General features: G+C 34.3%; 4 protein-coding genes across 7 annotated transcripts in view; 3 read left to right on the top strand and 1 right to left on the bottom strand.

Moving 5' to 3' along the window:
* Sit (stuck in traffic) overlaps positions 1-24478 on the bottom strand; it is an 85347-nt gene that overhangs the window by 45726 nt on the left and 15143 nt on the right. The window contains exons 1-4 of one of the 3 annotated variants that reach the window (XM_070666842.1): positions 20253-20829; positions 20069-20190; positions 19590-19909; positions 19379-19422 (exon numbers count right to left, since the gene is read on the bottom strand). In XM_070666842.1, the coding sequence (XP_070522943.1) occupies positions 19379-19394 (16 nt within the window). In that variant the 5' untranslated portion in view covers positions 19395-19422; positions 19590-19909; positions 20069-20190; positions 20253-20829. Of the gene's footprint in view, positions 1-119; positions 357-19378; positions 19423-19589; positions 19910-20068; positions 20191-20252; positions 20830-24478 lie in introns of those variants that run through there. The other 2 variants (XM_070666841.1, XM_070666845.1) reach the window with 2 other exon arrangements.
* On the top strand, positions 842-2340 carry U2a (small nuclear ribonucleoprotein polypeptide A'-like U2A). Its single transcript, XM_070666857.1, has 4 exons — positions 842-1223; positions 1310-1350; positions 1430-2006; positions 2125-2340. The coding sequence occupies exons 1-4, from the start codon at positions 1142-1144 to the stop codon at positions 2163-2165; spliced, it is 741 nt and encodes a 246-aa protein (XP_070522958.1). The 5' UTR covers positions 842-1141; the 3' UTR covers positions 2166-2340.
* Positions 2747-3742, top strand: Nd-b18 (NADH dehydrogenase (ubiquinone) B18 subunit). The gene is made up of 3 exons (XM_070666858.1): positions 2747-2936; positions 3276-3444; positions 3529-3742. Exons 1-3 carry the CDS (start codon positions 2825-2827, stop codon positions 3611-3613), a joined length of 366 nt encoding a protein of 121 aa, XP_070522959.1. The 5' UTR covers positions 2747-2824; the 3' UTR covers positions 3614-3742.
* LOC139108485 (very long chain fatty acid elongase AAEL008004) lies at positions 11318-19505 on the top strand. 2 transcript variants are annotated; one of them, XM_070666839.1, is made up of 4 exons: positions 11318-12533; positions 16807-17058; positions 17153-17396; positions 17570-19502. In XM_070666839.1, exons 2-4 carry the CDS (start codon positions 16807-16809, stop codon positions 18046-18048), a joined length of 975 nt encoding a protein of 324 aa, XP_070522940.1. In that variant the 5' UTR covers positions 11318-12533; the 3' UTR covers positions 18049-19502. The 2 variants fall into 2 exon arrangements, with proteins under 2 accessions (XP_070522940.1, XP_070522939.1); XM_070666838.1 differs by lacking the exon at positions 11318-12533 and adding an exon at positions 14872-16280 and having other exon boundaries at positions 17570-19505.

Consider the following 24478-nt stretch of genomic DNA (forward strand, 5'->3'; position numbering starts at 1 on the left):
AAAAAAAAAAAAATGTTAACCCAAAGCTAATCGTTTGAAAAAAAAAATCACGCACTACAGACGGAAGCCTAAATTATTTTAACGTATTTTATTGCTTCGATTTGTCTTATCAAACTCACCATGCTGTGAGGCACAGAGAGGCGGTATACATATAGAAGGATATTTATCGTTTGATTTTTAACGGAGAGAAGTGTCTCGCGAGATCACGCTGGTGTTTCACAACTTATTCTACTTCCACGGGATTACATAGCGAGACGCGAGATGACGAGTATCGCAAAGAGACGATAGAACCGGCGCGGACGCACGGCCCGACGCCGTCGGAGAGGACCCGCGGAGTTGCACGTCCGCGAGGAGCTTCCCCGTTTTATCGATTCTCTTGATAAAGCTGCGCAGCCACGAGGAGCGCACGAAGCGATCGCGAATAATGCTAGGCGACGACCGAGGGGCGATCGCGACGACACCGTCGAGGTTTAACAGTTTGTACGATATAAGATGATAAGTTATTAATTATCTCGGCGCGAGACAATAATCTTAGGGTTACGGCCCTCGCGTACGCCGGTCGCGCATGCACCGCTTTGTATATATTGTATCTCCCATTTTGTAACGATGAATAAAGTATTAATTAAAATATTGACGACTAATTAATTATCTGTTGCATTTGTTAGTTAATTTTCCTAATATGTATAATCAGCGAGATAAAAAGCGACTGTTAATAAAGCGTGCTTCAACACGAAGATAATTATATCCAATTGAGTGGATTTATTAACGTATTATCACACAGCTATTAGAAAATAATTTTTTTTTTTTTTTTTATTAACCTTTTTTGTGATGTTAGGTGCAGATATATGTATATTATACATTGAAAGAATTTTTTAATTTGCCAAACACTATGACCCGTAAAATCATGCAGGCCTTTCGAAGAGTAACGCTTATACTCGAAAGATAAGAAAACACGTTACTGTACCTAATACCGATAAACGTTTCACGCGGTCTCTTTATTGTGATGTAGCCGGTCATCTTTGTCGGCGTTCTAACCCTACTTTCTTTTCTCGAACGCTCGTGATGTGTCTGGCCGTGTTGTTCGAAGTATCTGAGTAAAGATCGTTATAAAAGTGAAAACTCGATAAGTGATTTGCTCACGATGGTGAAACTAACGCCGGAACTTATAGAGCAGTCGATGCAGTACATTAATCCTGTGAAGGATCGCGAGTTAGATCTCCGAGGTTTGTATAGGACCGCTCGTAATATCTCCCGTTGTTATTTCATTATATATGCGTTTTATTACTTTCGCGTCGTTCTTATGTTGCAGGATATAAAATACCCACCATTGAGAACCTGGGCGCGACTTTGGTAAATACATACTTTGTTAGGATATCCGATACATTACTACGTTCGATTACTGGATTATAATATATTGCTCTTCACGCAGGATCAATTCGATACGATAGATTTTTCCGACAACGACATACGTAAGCTGGATGGATTTCCACTTTTAAAGAGGATAAAGACTTTGTTTTTTAATAACAATCGTATCGTCAGAATTGGCGAAGGGCTGGAACATAGTATACCAAACTTGGAAACTCTAATGTTAACTGGCAACATGATACAGGAATTGGGCGACTTGGAGCCTCTAATACCATTGCAGAAGCTTACAAACTTATGCCTCCTTCAGAATCCAGTATCTGCCAAGCCACAATACAGACATTACGTAGTCTATAGATTTCCTCAACTGAAGCTTCTCGACTTTCGGAAAATCAAGCAGACCGAGCGCGAATCGGCGGCTGAATACTTTAGGAGCAAGCGGGGTAAGGAGATGGCGTATGAAATTGCTAAAAAAGTGAAGGCACAAACAGCAGGTACAACTGTGGACAAGCCTTTGACTACTCCGGAGGAACGTAACAAAATTCGGGAGGCTATTACGAACGCATCTTCGTTGGAAGAAGTACAGAGGCTTAGTAAATTGTTACAAGCTGGTCATATACCTGGCGAAGAAAGACTGCAAAATGGTACGCGAACCTTACAAGATTTTCTGTACATATCGGACGTGCTTTTAGATATATTTAGAAATAAGAATCATTAAATATTAACGTGTTTATTAATGAAGTACTTAATATTTTATTTTAGGCAGCGGCACTGCGGAACCTATGGAAGAGGACGATGACTAAAGTATTATTTAATTTCAAAACAAAACATATTGTAAGTATGCGGTTTGAAGGAGTAAGAATGATAAGAGTACGAATACGACGCTGATAAGAAAATTCATTCTACACAGATTTACTACAACCTTGAGAGTAACACATACATTACTTTTTTGTACAAATAAAAGAGATTAGCCTGGAAGCGATTTTTCTAATTATTCCTCATTATCGTTAAATACTATTTTAATATATCTGTATGTTTATTTCAGCAATTAATAAAGAATTTCTTCAAGCAGTTTGATTGATTTTTTCTTCGTTTCTTTATTCTATGAAAACCGAATAGATTTATCTGTAGTTGAGTTCAATTTCTGCAAAGTTCCAGTGCTCGCTGGACATTGCAGAGCGCGCGCGCGTTGTTTACATTTGCTTTTACGTGAAAGAAAACAGTTTCACATTTAATAATTAATTTTTGGCAACGAGCTACAGATGTATGTATTTTACATGATACTTTAATCACCACCTCGTTCCTTCGAATTTAATTTGAATAAACATTCGGACATTGATAATCGGTATGTAAAATCTTTTACGTTATATAATCCGAAGCAGTAGATGTCAGTGCACACGTAAGGTGCGTTTGCGAATTTCTTTTAGTTGTTCGTCCTATTGGCCATAATATTAACATAATCATGGGTAATTACATTGCTACCTATGTAACACATCCCGATACGATGCCTAAAATGGATACTGAACCGACGTTCGATCCGATGTACGGATTTTCAAAGGGTCGAAAACCTAGAGGCAAGTACGGTCGAACCTAACCTCATTTTCACTGTGCAACATTTTATTATTACGTCGGTAGTTCGTTTTGTGAAGCGTATGCATTAAGTTTCATTGTCAGTTGTCGTCTGATCTCGATAGAGCTTTCCGGGGAGGTCGGATAATATTACGTTTATGATTATTTTAATCTACTTTATATTTACTTGCGTAATTAACAATTCGTGCAAATCAGCTGAGCCTTACTGTTTTACGGTAAATATGGTGCTTTGTTGTTTAAGTTGTTGATTAAGTTTACAAATTTAGCTAGATATCAAGAATAATTATGTTCAAATTCTGCTCAATTCTGAATTTATGTTACAGAAATGAAAATATCAGAAGAAGACATGATGGCTCTGAAAATACCTCTAAACCAACGGGATTATTGTGCTCATAAATATTTGGCCTTACATGAGTGTAAAAGGATTCATTATCCATTTATGCTTAAATGTGCACATGAAAGACATCAATATAACGAATGCTATGTCGAAGAGTAAGCACCTTGCATCGTGTGATCTATTTGTATCGTTTTATGTAAATTTTTGCGAGATAAAAAAAAATATTACGCTTGTTACAGTTATACTCTGAGATTGAAGGAATTTGAGAGAGAACGTCGCCTTCTTGAAAGACAGAAGAGGATAGACCAAGCAATCAAAGCGTGAAAATTAGAATTTCGGTAACTTGTGTTCACTGTCGTTGGTAATATCTAGGCTACACATATATATAAAACTATACGTGTATCTCGTTATTGTACATAAATATAATATCAATAAAATGTATTTAACAATAAATTTTTTACTTTATAAAAAAAAAAAAAAAAAAAAACGTAATAATAATCCTTGACGATTAGATTCGATATAAAATGCGCGAGATTAAATTTATATATTTAAAATTTTCTCTAACAATTATAAGATATTTTTATCTTAATTTAATTTAATTTTTACTTTTTTCTCAACAATTAGAAGAAGTAAATATAAAAACGAAATTGTTTAAAGATAGAAACAACTATAAATTGTAAGGAATTTTTCCATTTTGTTCTCTTTAATCGAATTGTTCTAGTCTTAAAGTGAGTAACAAAATGTTAATTACTATTGCCAGTTAAATTAATCGGAGTTTAATCGAGGTCATCATTATTTTAAACGCCACGTACATACAATGCATTAAGCGTAATAAATGACAGTTTAGTGGGCATTAAGTATGCCATTAAGTGAATTGGTAATCAAATTGACCTTAACGGTTAAAATTACGACGAAAGTATTATAAATTTTGAAATTTGTGAAATTTAGCAAGATGAATGCGAGTTTTGCGACGACAGTTCACGATATAAATAACATAACAATAATGTACGTTTTTTAAATTCTATTAACTTTTTTCATAAACATCAAGCATTTCATTTTCTCTGCGTGTTCTGATAAAGAAAAATGACCACAAAAACGCCAATATGTCGATTAGTGATTGCGCAATGTCTCGCAGTGGCATAAAATACCTATTTGTATAATACGTATATTTTGCAGTCAGATAAAGTAACTTTCCTATCCAACGGGATATTCAAATTTTTTTTTAAGATGCGTTAAATTTGAATTATATTAATTTACTTTGGATGTTTTGGGACGAAAACAAAATCCAAAAGTGATGTAATTAATTATAAGACAGCTGTGCCAAAAAAAAATATTAATACGGATACATCAACTATGTGAAATACTTTTCGAATATTATAAAAATTAATTTGCAGACTACGTAATCTTATTCACACAATTTTATTCATAACATTATTTCCCTGCATTTTTTAAATGCTTTAGATTGTTTATTAATTCTGCAAATCATGCAAAATGCGTTGTACTTAATCCGTGAGAGGGCAATTTGTTAGAGCAGTTAGATAGAATATTTACGTAAGTATCAAATATACACGTGCAAAATGCAGGGATAAATAAAATCCGGTTTTCAATTAGAACGATTTAGTAGACAAGCATACTAAACCTCATACGTGTTTCGCAGTCACTGAATGAGCATTTTATTTCAACACCATCTCTAAACAATTTACTTGTTGACGTCAATAGTGATTTATAATCAGTAAAATAATTAATAATACCTGTGAATCGCAGTAAAAAATGTATTGTTTCGTATAAAATCAAAATCATATAATGTCGAAAGCAATGAAGATTAATAAATATCGATACTATAAATTATGTTAAACTATATAAGTTTAGACAAAAGGAACATACGTGAATATTTTATACGCGAAAGTGTATAAAAATTTTTACAAAAAATAATATAATTTAATGATAGCTGACAAAGTTTTCTTTAGAAAAAATTCTTTAGAGTAGTTCTGTCTCTCTCATTAACAACGTAAAATACTCAGAAAGATTTAATAGCATTCAATTGCCGGAACAAATAATTTCCGTCTTATTTGTAATTTGTTTTTAATAGAAGAAATTAATATGACAACTAGCGAGTATAAATTTGTAAACCCATACGAATGCCGCACAGTAATTTTCAAACAGATGCAATAGCTTTTATTCGAGCTGCTCAAGCGGAAAAATTGAAAATAAAAAAAAAAAAAGTTGGAAAGATACTTTTATTCGTACGTCAATTGTAATTGCTTCTACGTAAATTTACTTTAACTCAAACATATCATTAATTTTTTTTTTTTTTATAAATAATTAAATCGACAATAAAATCAAGTCATCTATATTTAAGATTTTAATTTTTTTAATTTAAAACTTTTTAAATGATAATTTCACTTAGCAAAACACTTTGCTATTTTTTTTTATTTTCACATTTTTAAATTCCACATTAATAGACCGTAAACATTTTCTTTTCTTTTTTTTTTTTTTTTTTACTTTACATGCAGCATTAGTAAAATTAATTCACAAAAATTAAAGTTAAAAAAAATGTTTTTAATTAATCTTATTAACGTGAAGTTAAGTGCAGGTAAGTGTGTCGCTGCAACATATTATTAGAGCTACAAAAAATTTCGTTAGAGTTTTACCGCATTTATGCCAGTAATGGTAACAGAAAAATATTAATGTTTAAATTCTTGCGTTAACCTTCATAAACCGCTTTCAGCGATTACGCAGTACAGCCGTTAGAAAAGCTATTTAAAAAAAGTATCGTTAAAATAAATGTTAAAATAACTGTTCTATTTTTTAAGTAATTAGAAAACAAAGTGAAAATTTTATTAAGTTTATTGATGTATTAATGCGTAATTATAAAAATGCGGAAGTTTATTAAACTTTGCATAAGAGATAAGTCTTCTCAGGGAAAATGTCTTAAGACGCGTCGTCGCTTGCGTGCAATTGTTTTCGCATTCATTCTTGCTTAACATAAACGAAACTTTCCTTCTATTCTATCATTAGCGCCGTCAAGAAATGCACCATGCAATGCACCGAGTAAGACAACCTGCCTTATGAAATCTCACAAACTCTCGCGCGTTCTTTAACAAAATTAAGCTTAGATTAGTATAAAGAAAATTTGCATTTGTATTGATGCACGTCGCAGAAAATATATCTTTTTTTTTATCTACATAACGATAGTGTTTCCAAAGCTAAAAGAAAACGTGCAAAGAAATCTAAAAATATTTGAGAGAGACATCAAAATGTGACACGTTTGTATTTTGCATCGTTGAATCGCATTACGGTTACTTGGTATGCTATATGCTGCGAGAATTTACGTGCAAAGTTTAAAACAAAACAAATCTTTTGGAAAAGGTAATATACTTTACGTTACGTAAATAGGCAATGCACGTTTGGTAGCTAGCTTACAGGACAATGAACGCCATCGACCACGTGTGATTCACTCCTGCGACGTATAAATCTGCGATAATGCATCAATTCTGTGTATCTTATGTCGTCAGCTTTTTGTTGAACATGTGTATAATTATTAAACGGAATTTTCCCACCCAAACGTAATTAAAAGCATTTATTATACAAGAGGAAAGCATTAATTAATTATGTTGTCATTTCCTTCAAATTAAAAAAGTGATTCTTTCATTAATAATGTATTAGTTCCAAATTTAAATAATAAATTTTAATTTAATTTTAGTTCCAAATTTAAATTTACAGAAAAAAAATTACATAAATTTGCATAAATTTTGAGCTATTTTGGTTTCAGAAAATAAACACAGAAAGAAAAAGATTAATAATATAAACCTGATATTCATATAAATGATTAATAGTTCTGGTCTCAGTTCAAATTAATAACTAATTTTAAAGTAAACAATCTAACAATATGTTCGTACTACTACATCACTAGCATCTATTTTAATGCTAATAATTTTAAGGTCTATTTTTAACTAAAAAAAATAGATGTAGATTGATAATGATGATAAGTAATGATAAATTACGATAGTACCTACTTTAACCTATTTAAATATTGAACCAAGTGCTTTAGAAACATATTTTATAGAAACTTTTTTTTATTTAATCGATAAAAAGAATATGACGACATATAGCCAGTTTAATCGTTTTGGAAAAATCTCGTAAGTCACATTTTAATAATAATGTAGAAACATCTGCTTCATTTAGCATATTGCTCAGTCACAGTTAATTTTCCAATTCTATTGTCATTAATATTAATTTAAGATTAAGCACATGCAACCTTTTATAATGTATGGTATATTAATTTAATTCAAATCAAAGAAGGGGCGCAATTAAATTGCAGAGCAAAGAGAAATATATTTCTAATTAAAATTTATAAATCTTGTTATCGGAACTAAGCTGAAATTTGTCTCGATATTATAGTAATATTTTATTTATAATCCATCAAAGAAAGCGCGCTCATTGTCATATAATGTCATAATAATGCTCATTAAATTTTAAATTTACTATATTCATTTACAATTCATTGTTTTTTTTCGTACTAGTTAAAAACGAGATATATATATTTTACACACAAAGAAAGACTTCTTAAAATTTTAAAATAATGGATAGACCAATACACATTGAAAGTCAAATAAAATTTTTTACTAATTTAAGAAGCACAGGAAGTATTTGACGTAATTACTTTGAATTCTTAATAACCGAATAATATGAAAGTCATCCAGTCGGATTATGTGTAAATAAAGTGCCTTTATGCACAGTAAATAATTTTACATTGTTCTTAACGTCTTTTGCACAAATATAAATTAACAAAAATTGACCCACGCTAATTAACCCTATAAGTACATTCAAGTTAATTTCACTTCTAAAAATTTTTCCTCTTTTTTTTTTTTTTTCCTTTTACTTCCTCTTTATGACAATTTAGACGGTTTTGGTTTACCGTTACGCAAACGGAACATTGAACGCAGCATTAACTATCGAAGGACAACGAGCCCTGAGCAACGTATTTTTAATAGGCTTACAAATAAGAAGAAAATGAATTTAACGTTTTAATGAGAGATAAGTCCCTGAAAAAGATTATACTCGGCTTATTAAAATTTTGTTCAATCACTTTAAAAAGATTAAAAAAAAAAAAAGATTTATTATCTCTCAAAAGACGAATAAAATTATTAAAGAAGATGAGTCAAATCTGCGGCAACGTTATAATATAAAAAAAAATTACATAATTATTCGTAATAACGTAATAAATAAAATATTTAATAAAAAAAATATAAAGGCATTACATTGACACCGTGTCAACCTAGCGACTAATTCTAATGTATTATAACGAAAACATTTTTAATACATGTAAAAACTTGTTCAAATTCAGCAACCTATTTTAATTTCTAATAATCATTTGTTTCATTTTTCTTTTACAAAGCGATTCACCCACCCAGCGTTAATAAATGCAACCCCCAAAAAAAAGCCAAAAAAAGCGAGAAGAGCAAATTACGATAACAAAGATCGCGGAGATTAGCAGGTGCGCAGGTTGTTGGCTTGATTCGCGCGAAATAAACAGCACGTATTATGGCAACGTGCGTGTACATCTCCTGCGTGCAAACGGCGGTTTAAACTCGAACGCGCACGATCGTCATTCATGCACCACGCGAATTTTAATTCCGCAAGCGATAATCATCCGACAATTAGTGAGGCGCGGAATGGCACGGCCAAGGCCATCCCCAGCTGGCAATCGCCGATATAAAATTTTCTTCGCGAGTTTGGCCTTTGTCTCTTTTACTTACTAGCCCTCCTCCGTCCGCCGGTGCTTTGCGAATACTACGTCGCTTCCTTATCCGTTTGACGATGACCGATGTCATTATATTCGTACGATGCGTGTTTCGCTAATCTATCATGATTCGAAAAACATTTGTAAACACTAATATGTAAATCTATAAAATACATGTTTATTTCAAGAGCAGCGAAATTTAAAAGGTGCTTACACCGCGTATAAGTAATGTTAAAAAGATTTTCAACTTACCGAAATTTGAAAGTATAATTTAATGATCAGAAAACAGGTTTTTTTGCTAAATTAGACATTCTTAATTTCGCGTCATTGAAATCGATGTAAGATCAAAACATTATCTTTGTGTATCGTAGTATTCGTGACCATGGCGGCATGAACAAAATGATAAAAATTTTAAATTAACATTTTCAAAATTACCTCGATAAACTAATCGCCTGCACGTGCACTCTTTGATCCTTATCTTAATAATTAGATTTTAATTACTAAGTTATAGATTAAGCATGATCCCACTTATTAATTTATCTTTGCTTCTTCTGTTCAAAGGTCATTACTTGGGAGTTATTTTTTGAAGCGGCTGTCTTTGCATCGTAGATTCTTATCGTTACCGTTATAAAAATTGCTCTCGCCAAATCTTTATATCTCATGCTATTGTTCAACGTCTATTAAGCTTCCTATGCGATTCGAATGCTTAAACAGCTTTGATAGAGCGCTAAACACTATGCTCATTACTGTTTCACGCCACGCAGACCGCTAGACTTGTTCGCTATGCGCGGTCTCTTACATATAAGGACCACCCAGTGCCAAAGTTCGTTGCGCGCACCGAGCATCGCGAATAGTAGTAAATTATATAAATAGCTAATGGTACTCGTCTCGATTGCGTCTCGATCTTGCGGAGTGGCTCGCATAGCTTGCCACGCATCTTGAATGCCGATTTCTAATCGACAACATATATACGCTATTTACGATCGTTACTCGTCACGGACACACAGGATTCCCGGCACCCACTTGAAAACATCAGCCCAGTCAACGCAAAAATACGCTGGTCCACCGATACAATCAAGGATTCAAGAAGCGACCTTGTCAATCGCTTCATCATTATTTTACCCGTTTTTATTCACGTTGATTCTCAATACATATTACTTCGGCTAAGTAATGTTTGAAAATTTCCCCGACTGTTATTTATTCACGTCATTCACGATGATAATAATCGCATAATTTCCTGGAGTATATTTATAAAAAAAAGTACATAAAAACTAAAGTATATTATAATATTATACTTAGTACGTATAGTACGCGTATTAACGAAAGTATTAAGAGATAAAACATTTAATTAAATTTTAATATGTATAATAAAATTAATTAAAAATTTTTATATAAAAATTGTAATATGTCAATAGCGCCATCGGAACCACAAACTGATATCTCAATTCATATGTTTTATTTATTTTTTTTAATTAATACTATTAATAAGATTTTTTTAATTGAGTCAATTTTCCACTTTAAATCGCGGTTAATTCTCATAGCAAAAAAAGTCAATATACTATTCAAACTTGGAAAATTACAAAGATTATTTCATCCTATTGCGTCAATCATTCTCATCTAATAAACTGTGATTCATTCAAAAAGTGGAAAATAAAATGGCACGTTATTCATCAAATTATTGTACACTATTAAACTATTTAGAGATCTTTATAACGAGAACTAAATTTTGTATACTGTTATTGAGATTAAATTATAACAAATGCATTTTTTTTTCCTTACTGTAAATTCTTCATAACTATTATCGTATGAAGACAATGTTAAAAAATTAATGTTTTCAAATAATAAACAGATTTATAAGCCACGTGCATGACTACGAAAAAAATGACATGCTAAATGGAAATGAAAAGTTAATTACAAGTACATCAACGAATAAATGACATTAAAAAAGGTATCATTACATTAAGAAGTATAATAAAAAGTAAAGTATTAACATTATTATATTCGTACAAAGTAGCGCTATGTAATTATTTGTTTTAGATAATAATATAATAGCAACCGATAATAGCAATGTAATTAAAGATGTAACATTATTTAATTATATGCACGTATATGTTATATCGACATAATATATACGCTTTATAAGAATTAAACTCGAAGAGAAATTTTATTTAAGCTCTGGTACTCGAAATTAAAATGTTGTATATTTTAATCTAATTTAATTATGATGGGATACATTTAAAAATTTAAACAGTGAATCAATCGCGATAAAACTTATTCAATGTCGCTCAATACTTTTTATTATCAGCACGTAAAGAATAAATTATGCTTTGATGCAATCTCTACGAAAGATCATTAATAGAGCTTAAAAAAAATAAGAAATAAGGAAATTTAGTCACCGTTAACTTTGCATTGTTACGCCCAAGATCAACAATACCAAACGCATATCGCGACTGATTTTCGATAAAGATTTCTGCATCAAATCTCCATCAATATACATGTTTCATTGTAAATGTTAACCATTTGAATATGATTTTCCGACTTTATACCAAGGATAAGTTAAATTGAAAGTCACGCGATATCCCACAGTAAATGAGGAGTAGAGTTACGTACATCAAGTGTATCTCAAATAGTATTCTAAACACTCTCGAAGAAATCGTTTAGCTGTCCGTATCATAGTATGAAATATTAATAACACATAATTCTAGGATACATCAATATATGAGCAGATCGATACGATGTACGAACATAAAGATATTTAATTCTTCATACTTTGTATACAAGAAGAACGCGCAGATTATCTTTCAGGCTTGCAAAGTTATATTTAAAAAAGAAAAAAAAAGTGCAATTTTATTTTCAAGCATTCCCTATCAAAGCAATATTAATAATTATTATTGCAGCTGTTAAATTTCTTTTCTAATAGTACGCACATCTTTTTCATAGAAAAAGTAAATTATAATTTAATTATTACGATTGTGCCTTTGCTCAAATCATATTGTTTATGTCGGCTTTATACTTGCCGAATAAGTTGATCAAATTACTTCAACAAAAAATACCCCGACCTCCTTTTCGCATCCTACACAGTTTCATCATCGGGGGAAAAACTTTGACCAATCATTATCGGAGTAATCGAATGAACGAGCGAAGTTCATTCTCATTTTTATTTGCACGGAAATGATAATAAAAGCGCGATGAATTAGCAAGGTGCGTAACCTACGATACGCTCGTGGAGGTGTTCGATGAGAGACGATATAAAGCCTCGGTGATGGCGGTGCGGCCTCAGTTTGTCGACTAGTGCCCCGCGGAAGAGGTACTCACACCCGCTTGTGCCTTTAATTACGCTTTATTTTTGTTCCCTTTTTTTTTTTTTTTTACGCTGCCCTTTTCGGTCGAGATTGCGTTACGTCGTACTCGCGAATTCAATCCTGTCTCCGCAGTGAAATTTCTACGCGCCTTGGTTTCGGGAGAGTTTCGCAACGACGGTAACACACGAAGAGTAGCATAGTGAGTATTAACATAATTTACGTGCTCCGCGTGTAAATTATTGTCATCAACGTAGTTACGCAATTCTTTATCTATGAATACTATCTATATCAGTTTGCGCTAATAACTTATAATAAGTTAGATACCTGCCATATTTTTCGTGACGCGGATTATAATCACAAATATTTATACTTTGTTTATTAATTAATAGAGTGCACAAACTTACAACGGAGGTATAAACATTGAAAAAAATTAAACAGATGATAATATATGTAATATTACAATCTATTTCAGTTGATAATATGTGATATTTGAATTATGCAGATAGTAAATTATTCTCAGATATACTATTAAGTTATTGAGTACATAACACTGTAACGATTACTGACTTAATACCGCACGAATTGATTTCGTTGCATCAATTACAATATAATTAAGTTTTTTTTTTTTTTTAATTGATTTGTGTCTGCACAAAATCAACTTTTAGCAATAATATTTCAAGTTAACTGTAATAAATAATTATCCTAGACATCGTCATAATAATATCCCTCCCAAATCAGACTACAAATATGACGACTTGATAGTTCTCTCGGGGAAAAACTTGACCACCAATCTTAAGAGAAAAAAAAAAAAAAACAGTCTTAATCCTGTACTTTGTTCTAAGCGCTAACATAGAACTCGTTCGTCCTTCACGGGCTTTTTCTCTTTAATACATTAGCACGCTTGAGAAAATATTTTTCTCCGTTCCTTAAGGTCGAGCAAATTCCTTTGCTCGGGCATAAAACATCACGCATAATTAAAAGCGAATTAAACTTAAGTGCGCCCGCATAGACACGCGCGGGGACCAACGCGCGCGCACGCAATCACGCACGATACGCGACATTATCGAGGGCGCGTGTCATAAGAGCAGTCCGAAGGTGTCGTGGCTCACTTTCGTTATCAAATACAAGCGGGAGGATGCACCTGACTTGTCAAGTAAATAGCCGTCTTAAGAGACCGCTGCGATTCGAATTGCATCACGGGCGAAACGCGAAGTTTTATATTGCGGATCCACCGCTACTTTTTGCCGCGCGCAAAATTCTGTCATTGCTCGGAATAATTACTCGCGCTCGTTTGAAGTTTATGAGATGCGAGCTTGGGAAAACTTGATGTAAATAACAAAGAAAAAAAAGTTCCCGTCCGACACGTGTCCCCGTCTAACAAGGATGCAGCTATCGATGACGGTGTCGCGGAAATTCCACGACGATTACTGTACTTTTTGACATGATTTACGTGCGTATATCGAAACGCGATTGTAAATTTGACGCTGGGCGTTCTCACCGGCACATCCCGACGATATAGAAATAATTCGTACAGATTGAACAAAGCGGTTTTAGAGTACTCATAGTCGCCGAGAAAATTGGCTGCAACGTTAAGTCGCCCATCGCGAAAAGTATTACGAGACGTTTTGCGAATCGAAGTATTTTACGACGAACGGTAGCAACGGTACATTTTCTTGAAATATATCACTTAACAACGTAAGGGCAACCTATAATCAAGAAAATTCGTTGATATTACACTCGCGAAGAAAGTGAGATCGCAAGAAAATCACTCCGTCGCGAGATGTGATTATAGAAACTGTTACAGTGTCCGATTGCTGAACACGTGTCGCTACTTAACTTTGTATAGCCAGCACATCCTTACGATAACGTACTTTTACGAGGTATAAAGAAGAAGAGAAAAAAAATCATTCGTGATTGATGACAACAGGCTTGATGATCCTTCAAAGAAAGGATTATTTTAATTCTCAACTAAAGATTAGTTTGCTGGATAACTTCTAGCACCCTACACATGGAATATCTAGCTCTCTTGTCATCATTGCCGACACGTGTCGGTATTTAAATGATATATGCATTTATGTATACATCTTTAAAAACATGTACGGGATTAATCGCAGTGTACACGCAGTAGCATACCCGCCGTATTGCTGTAGGCAATAGTCGACTCTATTAGCGTAACGAAGCGGAGGAGCGAACAGGGTTATAAGACGAGTATCGATACGACTGTAAACGCGCGTGAGGGACCGCATTTTTCTGCGGCGAGAACGAGTTCTTAGTCGCATGTAGTCTTTAACGAGATAGTCACTTTTCCTTTCTGCAACGAGCACGCGGGTTGCGAAATCTGCGCGCGGGCTTGTGCGAGTCCTGCGCTACGTCGCGGTTTTTTTTTTTTTTTTCCGTCAAAATAATGGGTCTTGTGTTCGTAGAAGTCGCGAATCGCAGAAATGTGCACATTTCGTATCTAATTCCGATCGTGAGGTCAAAACGGTGCCGCGGCCGAAGAGCCACGTCAAATTAATCACAAAACTGGAAAACGCGCCGTGCCGTTCATAAAACGTGACGAATCAAATAGGCAAAGAAAAACTAGATCGACTGGTTTCGAAATAAATGTACCGGCGAATGCCATTCGTTTTACATCGAATTGCTAAATTGCAAAAATGTGGTTTACTGTACAAGTATTTGGCAATTTCCGTTTACAATCTAAACTTTCTTACCCAATCTTACAATGAAGTTGCAACACTTGCGAGAATTGTCTTTCTCAACGAACATTAAATCTTTAACGTTGGTATAATTTATCAGTCAAAGTTATATTTCTTCGTGGTATAATTACATTAAAAAAATTTATGAAGTGATTATTTATAACTAAAACTCATTGTTTTTGTTAGAAAAATAGTCGAGGGTATTTCAGTATCACCGTTTTCTAAGTTCTCAACCAATACCCGTGCGATTAAAAACCTGACATTAACTTCCGTTTATTTAAATAAATTATTCTTTTATTTCGTGGTAAGGTTTACCTCTCCATTACTGAAACGCAAACAGACGATCAGTACATAATTGCTACTGTAAAAACATATATATTCAATCAACCTTTATACCATAGAGACGAAATCAAATATTGACACGTTTAATGCAAAAATCCCACCTGACCGTTGTACGACATTTAACGAGATGAAATCACTCGTACAGTACAATTTTTGCTGAACACGTAAAATTACCCTAAACGTGATGTTATCGAGATGGCATTATTCGCGATAATGTAAGTTTTTTTTTTTTTTTTTTTTTTGGAATACCGTGACGTAAAATAATAATTATCGAAACGTAAAATCTGATGTCATAAAGTGAATTATCATCATCTTTTATTACATAATCAATAATAAAGTTAATAATGTATCCTCGATTTACAACTACTTTGGCACGCACATTTTTTTTAATCTCTTTTCCAGCACAAATACATTACTCTTATTTAAAAAAAAAAAAAAAAACAATAATAAAAAAAAAAGATATATTTGTATCTCTCCCACGCGTGATTTATGGCAATCTCTAGATCACTTAAATAAGTCACGTTTTGCAAAAATTTATCTTTACAACTATCACGACGAATTACAAAAGCCATGCGAAATACATCGCTACCTTTGACGTCAACATTTTCTCAAGGCTGAAAAATAAGATAATCCAACTCTTAACATACGAGAATAAAGATCGCGAGGATACGCGGGGAGTAATACGTAGATAGGTCTCCGCGAATGTGGGAAAACCATTTAGTTCACTGGTTCGTTTCCGATTTCTTATAGTAAGTGAAAGGATAATGATTCAACCTTCGGAGAAAAGACGATTCACAGATTCGCGAAACTTCATTGTAAGTTGGAACCGAGAGTCGCATTCCACGGGATTTGAATAAAAAAATAAGATGCGTCGTTGCGGTTGTATTCATTGCGCGGCATATCTCATGGTAATTTCTCATTTTAAAAAATCGCAATATAACTAGACGTATGCAGCACATTATATATATATAAATTTTTTTTTTTTTTTAATGCATGTAGCACGATTTTATTTAAATCCATACTAAAGCTACGACCTACTTATAGTATTATTTAATGCCGTAATCTCGCATAATGGACATCATACTTGACAAACTCATCGACTATCAATTATGTAATATAAATATAATCCCGATGATTTCTATATTTCCTAGTTTTGCAACGAACATTATGCGCGGTACTTAAATCACGCACCTAAATCGCGTTGCTTGAGTAATAAATATGATCGTTTATCTAAAACGTTATAGTATATCGTTATAATAAACGATAGACTCTTATATAATAAAACCAATTGAATTATAACGACACTACCTTCCTCTATCGCAAAACATCATCAGTTCTGCAACGTGACAGAATGACATGAAGCGCGCTACGCTATAATTATAAACGACTTTGCCTTAACATGATTGATATTGCAACGTATTGTTTTGATTTTAGATGGCGCAATTAGTGCGAACAATTTACGATGGATATCGAGACCTAATGGACAACAAAAGCGACCCGAGGGTCAACGATTGGCCGATGATGAGCGGCCCGTTTCCTACGTTGGCGACCTGTTTGTTCTACGCTTATTTCGTCAAGGTTTTGGGACCGAAATTGATGGAGAATCGAAAGCCTTTTAATCTCAGAAGAGTCATGATATGGTACAATCTCTTTCAAGTGGTATTCTCTACGTGGCTGTTCAACGAAGTAAGTTGCAATAAACAAGCGTTAAATTTACACGAAAAAGGGGGAAAAAAAAGCTCATTGAAATCTTTTAATTTTTTTTTTCTCGTATTCGCAGAGTCTCGTCGGCGGCTGGGGAGGCAGGTACTCCTTCAGATGTCAGCCGGTCGATTATTCAAACGATCCCGTCGCGTTACGCATGGCACGAGGTTGCTGGTGGTACTATATCTCAAAGTTCGTCGAGTTTACGGACACGATTTTTTTCGTATTAAGAAAAAAGAACGATCACATAAGCACTCTCCATGTCATTCATCACGGCTGTATGCCTATGTCGGTGTGGTTCGGAGTTAAATTTACTCCCGGTAAGCGTACGACCTTTGTTTTATATTTATAGAACGCAAATCGTTAATCATTTGGATTTAATTAAAATCTGACCTTCTGCACGAAATTTTAAATTTACTATTCTAAGTTGATATAATATTAATTACATTTTATTTTACAAATATGTATCACGTGACCTTCTTTTCCCTTTTAGGTGGCCACAGCACCTTTTTTGGATGTCTGAACACCTTCGTGCACATTGTAATGTACTCTTATTATCTCCTGGCGGCTCTCGGCCCGCAAATACAACCGTATCTGTGGTGGAAGAAGTATCTGACCGCTTTCCAAATGGTCCAATTTGTCCTCGTGATGGTACACGCGTTCCAGCTACTCTTTATCGATTGCAATTACCCGAAGGCATTCGTTTGGTGGATCGGCATGCACGCCGTAATGTTTTATTTTCTGTTCCGCAATTTTTACAATGAAGCGTACAAAAAGAAGATTTTGAAGAACGCGTCGAGCAAACAGAAAAATGGTAAAAGAGAGCAAAACGACCACAAAGACGGTATCAAGGAGAACGACAACGAAAAAGGAGCGATATATGCAAATCAGTATAAAATGGCAACTGGTTACATATCCGACAGCGGCCTCAGAAATCGCGTGTTTATCGACAATCGAGGTTTTGATGAATAATATAAGAAATATCCTATTCTAAAAGACTTCAGCGGTGTATTACGCGTACTTTCCAAATTATTTAGAACACTTTTCTACGTTGCACCTCAGTCGTTATTCTTACGACGCGATCGAATAAAAGTGGATCATAAATAAATTAGAGACATTGAAGAAACGAAAAATAAAAGGAAAAGCGCGTTGCACGCCTACCGGAGTTTGCAATATTCTGGTTACAATGGCGTTCCTTCCGGGTACTTCCTAACGAAGTTTTTTATATTTGTAAAAATATATGTTCTCATGTTTTTTTTTTTTTTTTATGTATATTAGAAGTGTGAACGGATGTACGTGAACGAATGTATGTATACCTAACTAACGAGCGTGTACTTTGTGTGACTTTTTAAGTTATCGAAGAGCGAAGATAGACTGGACAAAGTAAAATTGCCAAAATGACAAAATATGTTATCCTTGCTAGTGAAGGTATCGAGTCGATTTTAGCGTAGGATAAAATTTTTCGAAGATGATCTTTAAACGAGTAGTTCTTATAACTATTTATATAGATCGGTTAAGAATCAATTTTGCGTTTGCTCATATTTCACTCTTTGAAAAATAGTATCGAACTCTTGCCGCGTTTTATATCACGAGAAAATATGTAATATTTATTTTGTATATGCAAAAATAATTTTTAGCGATGGTACGATTACTGTTCTAACGAGGGCGTTTCTAAAACATTTAAATGTGAAATGTTTACGGTAAATTTTAAGTAACGACAATGATATGATAAAATCCGAATGAGGTTAAAAGCAGAACATTTATCAATTTATTAATTAAAGTTTAGATTTATATATCTATTGTATATTTGGGGCGAATGTGTATTTATTATTATTTGCATTATTATATTTTTAAGATTAAAATTTTTTAATTTTTACCTACAATTTTCGTTTTTAGAAAACAATTTTTCTTATTTTATATATTGCGTTAGATATTCGAAAGTTGATACCACCCAAAATATATTTATTACGATAAAATACATATACATATATTAGTATATGTATAAAAATATGTTTTATTTCAAAAGGAGATTTAATTTCCGCGAGCTAACAAATTTTTTTTCGCTTCGTCCTGCGATTATATTTTTTATTTATATCAGCTCGCATGCCTACACGCTTGAATAGATTTTATTATAATCTGCCTAAATTTTTTAGATTCCTAAAGTTTCTTTTCGCATCCACATCAAGAGTATCATTGCGTACGTCACGTTACGACCGTAGCGGTCGTTTCTCAAGCAATGTCTCTCCTGCAAGTTCCACGCAGTATTCATCAGAACGCATAATAAAAAAAGCATGCAACTCACCGAACTGCATGAGCATCAGCGGAGTTGTAAAATTCTGGCGTTGGCTGTAACATAAAATAAAAACGTATTAATGTAGAGATGCTGAAATTCACTTTGAACAAAAAATTACGCGTTTCTAATTGTTTCAATATAAAAATGAATAAAAGCAAAGTTTTTTTAATAGTGAAAAGATAAAGCTAGCGATTTAATATGAAGAAAAATTAATTCTTACTTAAAAGTTGCTCCGCCGATGCAGGATGCCCGTCCCGGGCCTGCTCCTCCTCTCGGATGGGACGTGTCGAGTCATCTTTCCGCGCACTGGAAACTCGCGAACGCGCCCGAATTAATATTACCGCGAATTAATATTACCGCGAGAATTAATTTTACATTGAAAAATATCGCGCGTCATTTACGGCACTCGCGATAAAAAAAAAAAAAAATCAAAGATCAAAAAAACTACGCCCGATTATTTTTCGAAACTTCCGGAACGAACGATGAATCAGTCCGATTCTCTAATTTCGGTACACGATACAACAGTTCAGCCACGGTAATCTGTAACAAATAAAAAATTAAATTCTACATATCTCTGAATATTTACTGATTAAAAAAAAATGTGTACGCGATTCTAATTTGTTTTAATTAAATAATAAAAAATAAAACAAATTGTAATCCAAACGAGCTGGTAATTTATAAAGTATAAATTATACACACCCTGGGGTTGCTCCGCCAGCTCATGATGCCTGTCCTAGGCCTCCTCCTCCTCTCAGAATGATCTTGATGTTCGGATGTAATCCTCCTTTGACGAGTGTTCTTGTCCTCTTCTGGATCTCCATCTAAAACAAAAAAAAGAAATCTGGTTAGCATCTTCAACAAAATATATCTGTTTTGTGTAAACTTTTCGGAAAGTCCACGTGTGTAGATAACTCAAACGGCGTACCGTATCACAGGCACGGTAATACGCAGCGTCGAATATAGTCGCTGCGCACTACCGTGCTTCGAGAAGCACGTGCTTGATCGATCGCGATATTTAATATAATTCTCTTTCCGACCGTCTGCTGGTCAAGTACACTGAAAGACGGATATGGCGTTCGCTGTGACGACGGTGGTTAGAGTGTGCACCTGACCTTATCGTGGTGTGCGTTGAGTCTCACACAAAGCATCCGTAATACATGTGCTGCGCAGCGCCAGTCGTCAAGGACTAATGTAAGCGAGACCGCGCTCTTACCGCTCCATCCCCTCTACCGTACTCGGCGGCTCAAGGGAGTGGGGCGCGAGGAAAGGGGGCGAGAGGAAGAAGTCACGCACTCACGTACGTTAGCCACCGTCGCCGCTAGTAAACAACATACTTGCCTTTCATTACGCCTACACGTATACAGTGTACGTATTATTACCATGCATACCAGCATCAGATACCGAACAATTCAGACTACTGTTGATAATGAAAAATACATTTGTATCTACGCGAAGGAATTATACTATAATTATCAATATATTATTAGTACATTATATTACCATTTTTAGATAAGTATTTAATTTTAAACTGTAAATTAACATCAAACAATTTTATCCTCGTCATAATTTTATTATTTTATGAAAATAAAATGTATTTGAATATAATTAACCATTGATTGAATGATTACTAAGTTCTTGATTCTTTTTTTCTTCTATTTCTATTTCTAAAGAAAGTAAAGAATTGAGTATAAATTATTATTTCTAAAATCAAAACGTAATAAATTTATTATAAAAAATCAGCCGAGGATTGAGAACATAACGAAATTTGTATTGTATTCGAGTGTCCAGAGGCATACATGTATCGCAAACGATTAACGGTAAAGACAAAATACCGGCTTTTAAACTTGCTGGAGCGGGTTGATTATTCCGGATCTCGCAACCAAATTTTCGCCCAAAATAAGGACAGCCTAATCACACGCACCTCTGCTGAATGGGCGAAATAGACGGTGCTAATTTTCATTGGTGAAAGTAAAGGAATGGTGAAAGTCTCGCAAGACGCTTAAAGCAGCCACCCGAGTACGTATATAACCAGCCACGTTCCGTTTAAATAATTCATATGCATCGGTGTACGGAATGTATCATCTGCAAATCGAGTATTTGTCGATGCGTTCCGTGCGTTAACGGCAATAAATCGGTGGTAAGTCCGAAAAAAAAAAAATAAATAAATAAAAAGTACGCGACTTATTACACGACTTGAATGCGGGAGTATATCATTGAACAATTAAAATTGGATCATACGTTACGCAAACGGAATTATATGCTGGAGAGTGCAAGTGCACCGTAGAAATAATTCTTAAAACATATGGCATGTCTAAGCGAACTGAAAAATTGTATGTTTTGATTACGTGGAGTTAATAATTTAAAACTATGTAATATCAAGGTATTAACTGAGTTAAAAAGTACCGTTGGCGTACGGTAAATCGTCGAGCACAGAAGCAAAATCCCAGCGTGTTTAAATATAGAGCACATAACGAGGTTCCCCAAAACGCAAGATTACGTTTCTCTAAGTTCGTTTTAAACAAGTAATTTTCTATTTTTATCCAAATGTGTTTCGTTAATACGATGACGTTCTATGCCATAACTCGTGTAACTGCATGTATATGAATTTTTATATGTTAATCTTGTATAAAATATAAAAGTAAACCTGATAACGTTTATTCTGTAAAAAATAAATTGCAAATTATTCCAAAGTTCTTAAAATACGTACGTAAATATATTTCAAACGTTTGATCAGAAATAATATTTCCAAGAATATATTATATTAACGTTAATTAAAAAAAATACAAATGCTAAAAGCTTATCGTGCAAGTTAATTAAAAAACGCATTTTTTAAATTTAAACATATTTAGTTAGAAAATAATTAAATAGTTGGCCATACAACTTGTATAACTTTCAAACTGATGTAAATATTCTACATATTTTGTAAAACAACTCATTTTTACAAGGTTTCTTTAAAGTGAAGTTTTACGATAATTTTTAAGAAGTTGAAATAATCGTCAAGATAAACAGTTACACATCACGTTTTATTTTTAAAAGTGCATTCATTGTTGCGAAAAGTTTTGTAAAGTGCGAGGTTGCAAAATACACAATTAAAACAATTTAGCAGCTTTTTACACTTCTTCTGTACAGTATGTCTAGACTTATGTAGATACATTTGCATTTACCTGCGTAATAATATTACTCGGAATTTCAAAGGTAGCTTATGGCTTTCAATAAAAAATATACAAATGAACTACACATCAGTAATGAAAAAAACACATAAGAAAGGTATTTTAAATAAGTAAGTATCATTAACAGCATTCAAGGGTTAGTGCCGATATTGCTATCAAACAGTTAGCAAAATATTGTATTTAGAAGAAAAGAAGAAGGCGAACAAATGCGTAATTTAACCGACAGCGATGACTAATTTTTACAATCACGAGACAAAATGTTAAAAAAAAAAAAAATATTTTATAATTAAACAGTCCGATCAAGAGTTTACATATTAAAAAATATTAAAAGAAAAAATAGAAAAATAAAACAATCGTGTCGTAAGCATTTTCGTTGCGTTCGTCGGAAAATCCTAACATTGAAGCCAACCCACTTTGGCGAATGTTTGAAAGGATACGAAGAAATGTCAAGTGCGCGACGTGTTATCTGCGTAAGTAGATTGTCACGTAAATATCATTAACGCGATTCTCAGGAACGCAGTTGTACGAACACGCGTTTTAACATGTAAAAATGGTCGAGCGTTTATGAATATATCTGACGGCGAGTACGATCGATGTGGACACAGTGACGTTTCGCGCAAACACAAATGTCGCTGTTCCTTGAAATTATTGAAAATTTCATTATTCACGGCGTCATCGAAAATATTGACTGCCGCAAATGCAGCGGTATCGCTCTCGCTGCAGCGTCATCTTCTATTTCTACAAAAATAATAATTCGACGGAAAACGATGCGCACATCGTTGACGTTAATTCACGTAGCGAGATCTCGGGTAACGTCACCCTGTGTCAAATCTACGAGTCTGCAAACAATTCCCGCGCGAAACTGGCGGATCACGAAAGAAGAACGCGAAGTCAAATCTGCAAAGTGCTCGGAAATATTTCAAAACGAAGGGACGAGGAAACGCCGCGGTGGGATTTGAAGCGCCGTACAATCCGCGTCTGTTTCGTACAAATGTGGCTTTGAAATGCGCGCAGCGTTATTGCTTTTTGTTTCTTGGATCAGCGTGAACTAGATCGTACACGGAGAAGAGAAAGAAGTACCCGAGTGTTCCGCTCTGATTTTGATTCACTTGAAAATATAAAAGTCAATTTCTCTTAAACGGAAGTCCGTGCGAACGTGCGAAAAAAAGACTCTCGCGCTCGATCCTGGTTCTTCCGAAGATTTGCAATAACACTCGTATTTAAGAAAAAAATTTACTTTTGTCATTTCTATGTAAATGCTTGCGTACCAAGAAACGAAGAAGTTTGAAGAATTATCGTAAACTTCTACGGCAATGAAAAACTTGTCTCTTGTGCTTGTCTCGAACGTGCGAGAAGAGCTCGGAGTAATATAGTTAATCTAATTGCCAGCGCAAGCTGGCACGTTATACAAAGAGATATGTGTTTATATGCTAGACGTTTGTGGAAAACGGAAGGAGACCGGCCGGATGAAGTTTCATAATCGCGAGAGGGTTAGAGGAAAAAAAAAAAAAAAAAATCGGCGCTCTAAGGCCGCGATAGGAAAATCGATTTCCGTTGCCGGAATAACGCGCGAATGTCCAGCATCCCGCGGCCATTCGGAGGCAAACGGCGGGAAACAGATCGCTTTCGCTGACCGCCGTCGTTACAACTGTCGTCGATATACGCAGACTATCGCCGGCACGCATCGTGACTTGCGTAACACCGAAGGAACTGTTACGTGGAACGGCGACTTGGCTTTTTTTTTTTTTTTTTTCAAAGATAACCGGACTCGCTCCCATTCCGGACCATTTGCTCACTTTCTTCTCTCTTTCGTGATCTCGCGACGAACTTGACGCGACGAACTTGCCGTCCGTCTCGCCGGCAGACGAGTCAACCGCGGCGTTACGAAGTTGGGCTTGCAATTCGCGAGTTAGCCTAATTGTGAGAAAGTACAGCCCGA

This window comes from Cardiocondyla obscurior, linkage group LG15 (assembly GCF_019399895.1).
Source record: "Cardiocondyla obscurior isolate alpha-2009 linkage group LG15, Cobs3.1, whole genome shotgun sequence".
NCBI classification, from domain to species: domain Eukaryota; kingdom Metazoa; phylum Arthropoda; class Insecta; order Hymenoptera; family Formicidae; genus Cardiocondyla; species Cardiocondyla obscurior.

Bases quoted from the DNA above. Each gene is read 5' to 3' on its own strand.
- LOC139108485 (XM_070666838.1), top strand. From the start codon at position 16,239: ATGCGTCGTTGCGGTTGTATTCATTGCGCGGCATATCTCATG. The intron at 16,281-16,806 runs GTAATTTCTCAT...TTTTGATTTTAG, and splicing joins ATTGCGCGGCATATCTCATG to ATGGCGCAATTAGTGCGAAC. The intron at 17,397-17,569 runs GTAAGCGTACGA...TTTCCCTTTTAG, and splicing joins CGGAGTTAAATTTACTCCCG to GTGGCCACAGCACCTTTTTT.
- Nd-b18 (XM_070666858.1), top strand. From the start codon at position 2,825: ATGGGTAATTACATTGCTACCTATGTAACACATCCCGATACGATGCCT. The intron at 2,937-3,275 runs GCAAGTACGGTC...TTTATGTTACAG, and splicing joins AAAGGGTCGAAAACCTAGAG to AAATGAAAATATCAGAAGAA. The intron at 3,445-3,528 runs GTAAGCACCTTG...CGCTTGTTACAG, and splicing joins AACGAATGCTATGTCGAAGA to TTATACTCTGAGATTGAAGG.
- U2a (XM_070666857.1), top strand. From the start codon at position 1,142: ATGGTGAAACTAACGCCGGAACTTATAGAGCAGTCGATGCAGTACATT. The intron at 1,351-1,429 runs GTAAATACATAC...CTCTTCACGCAG, and splicing joins AGAACCTGGGCGCGACTTTG to GATCAATTCGATACGATAGA. The intron at 2,007-2,124 runs GTACGCGAACCT...ATTTTATTTTAG, and splicing joins CGAAGAAAGACTGCAAAATG to GCAGCGGCACTGCGGAACCT.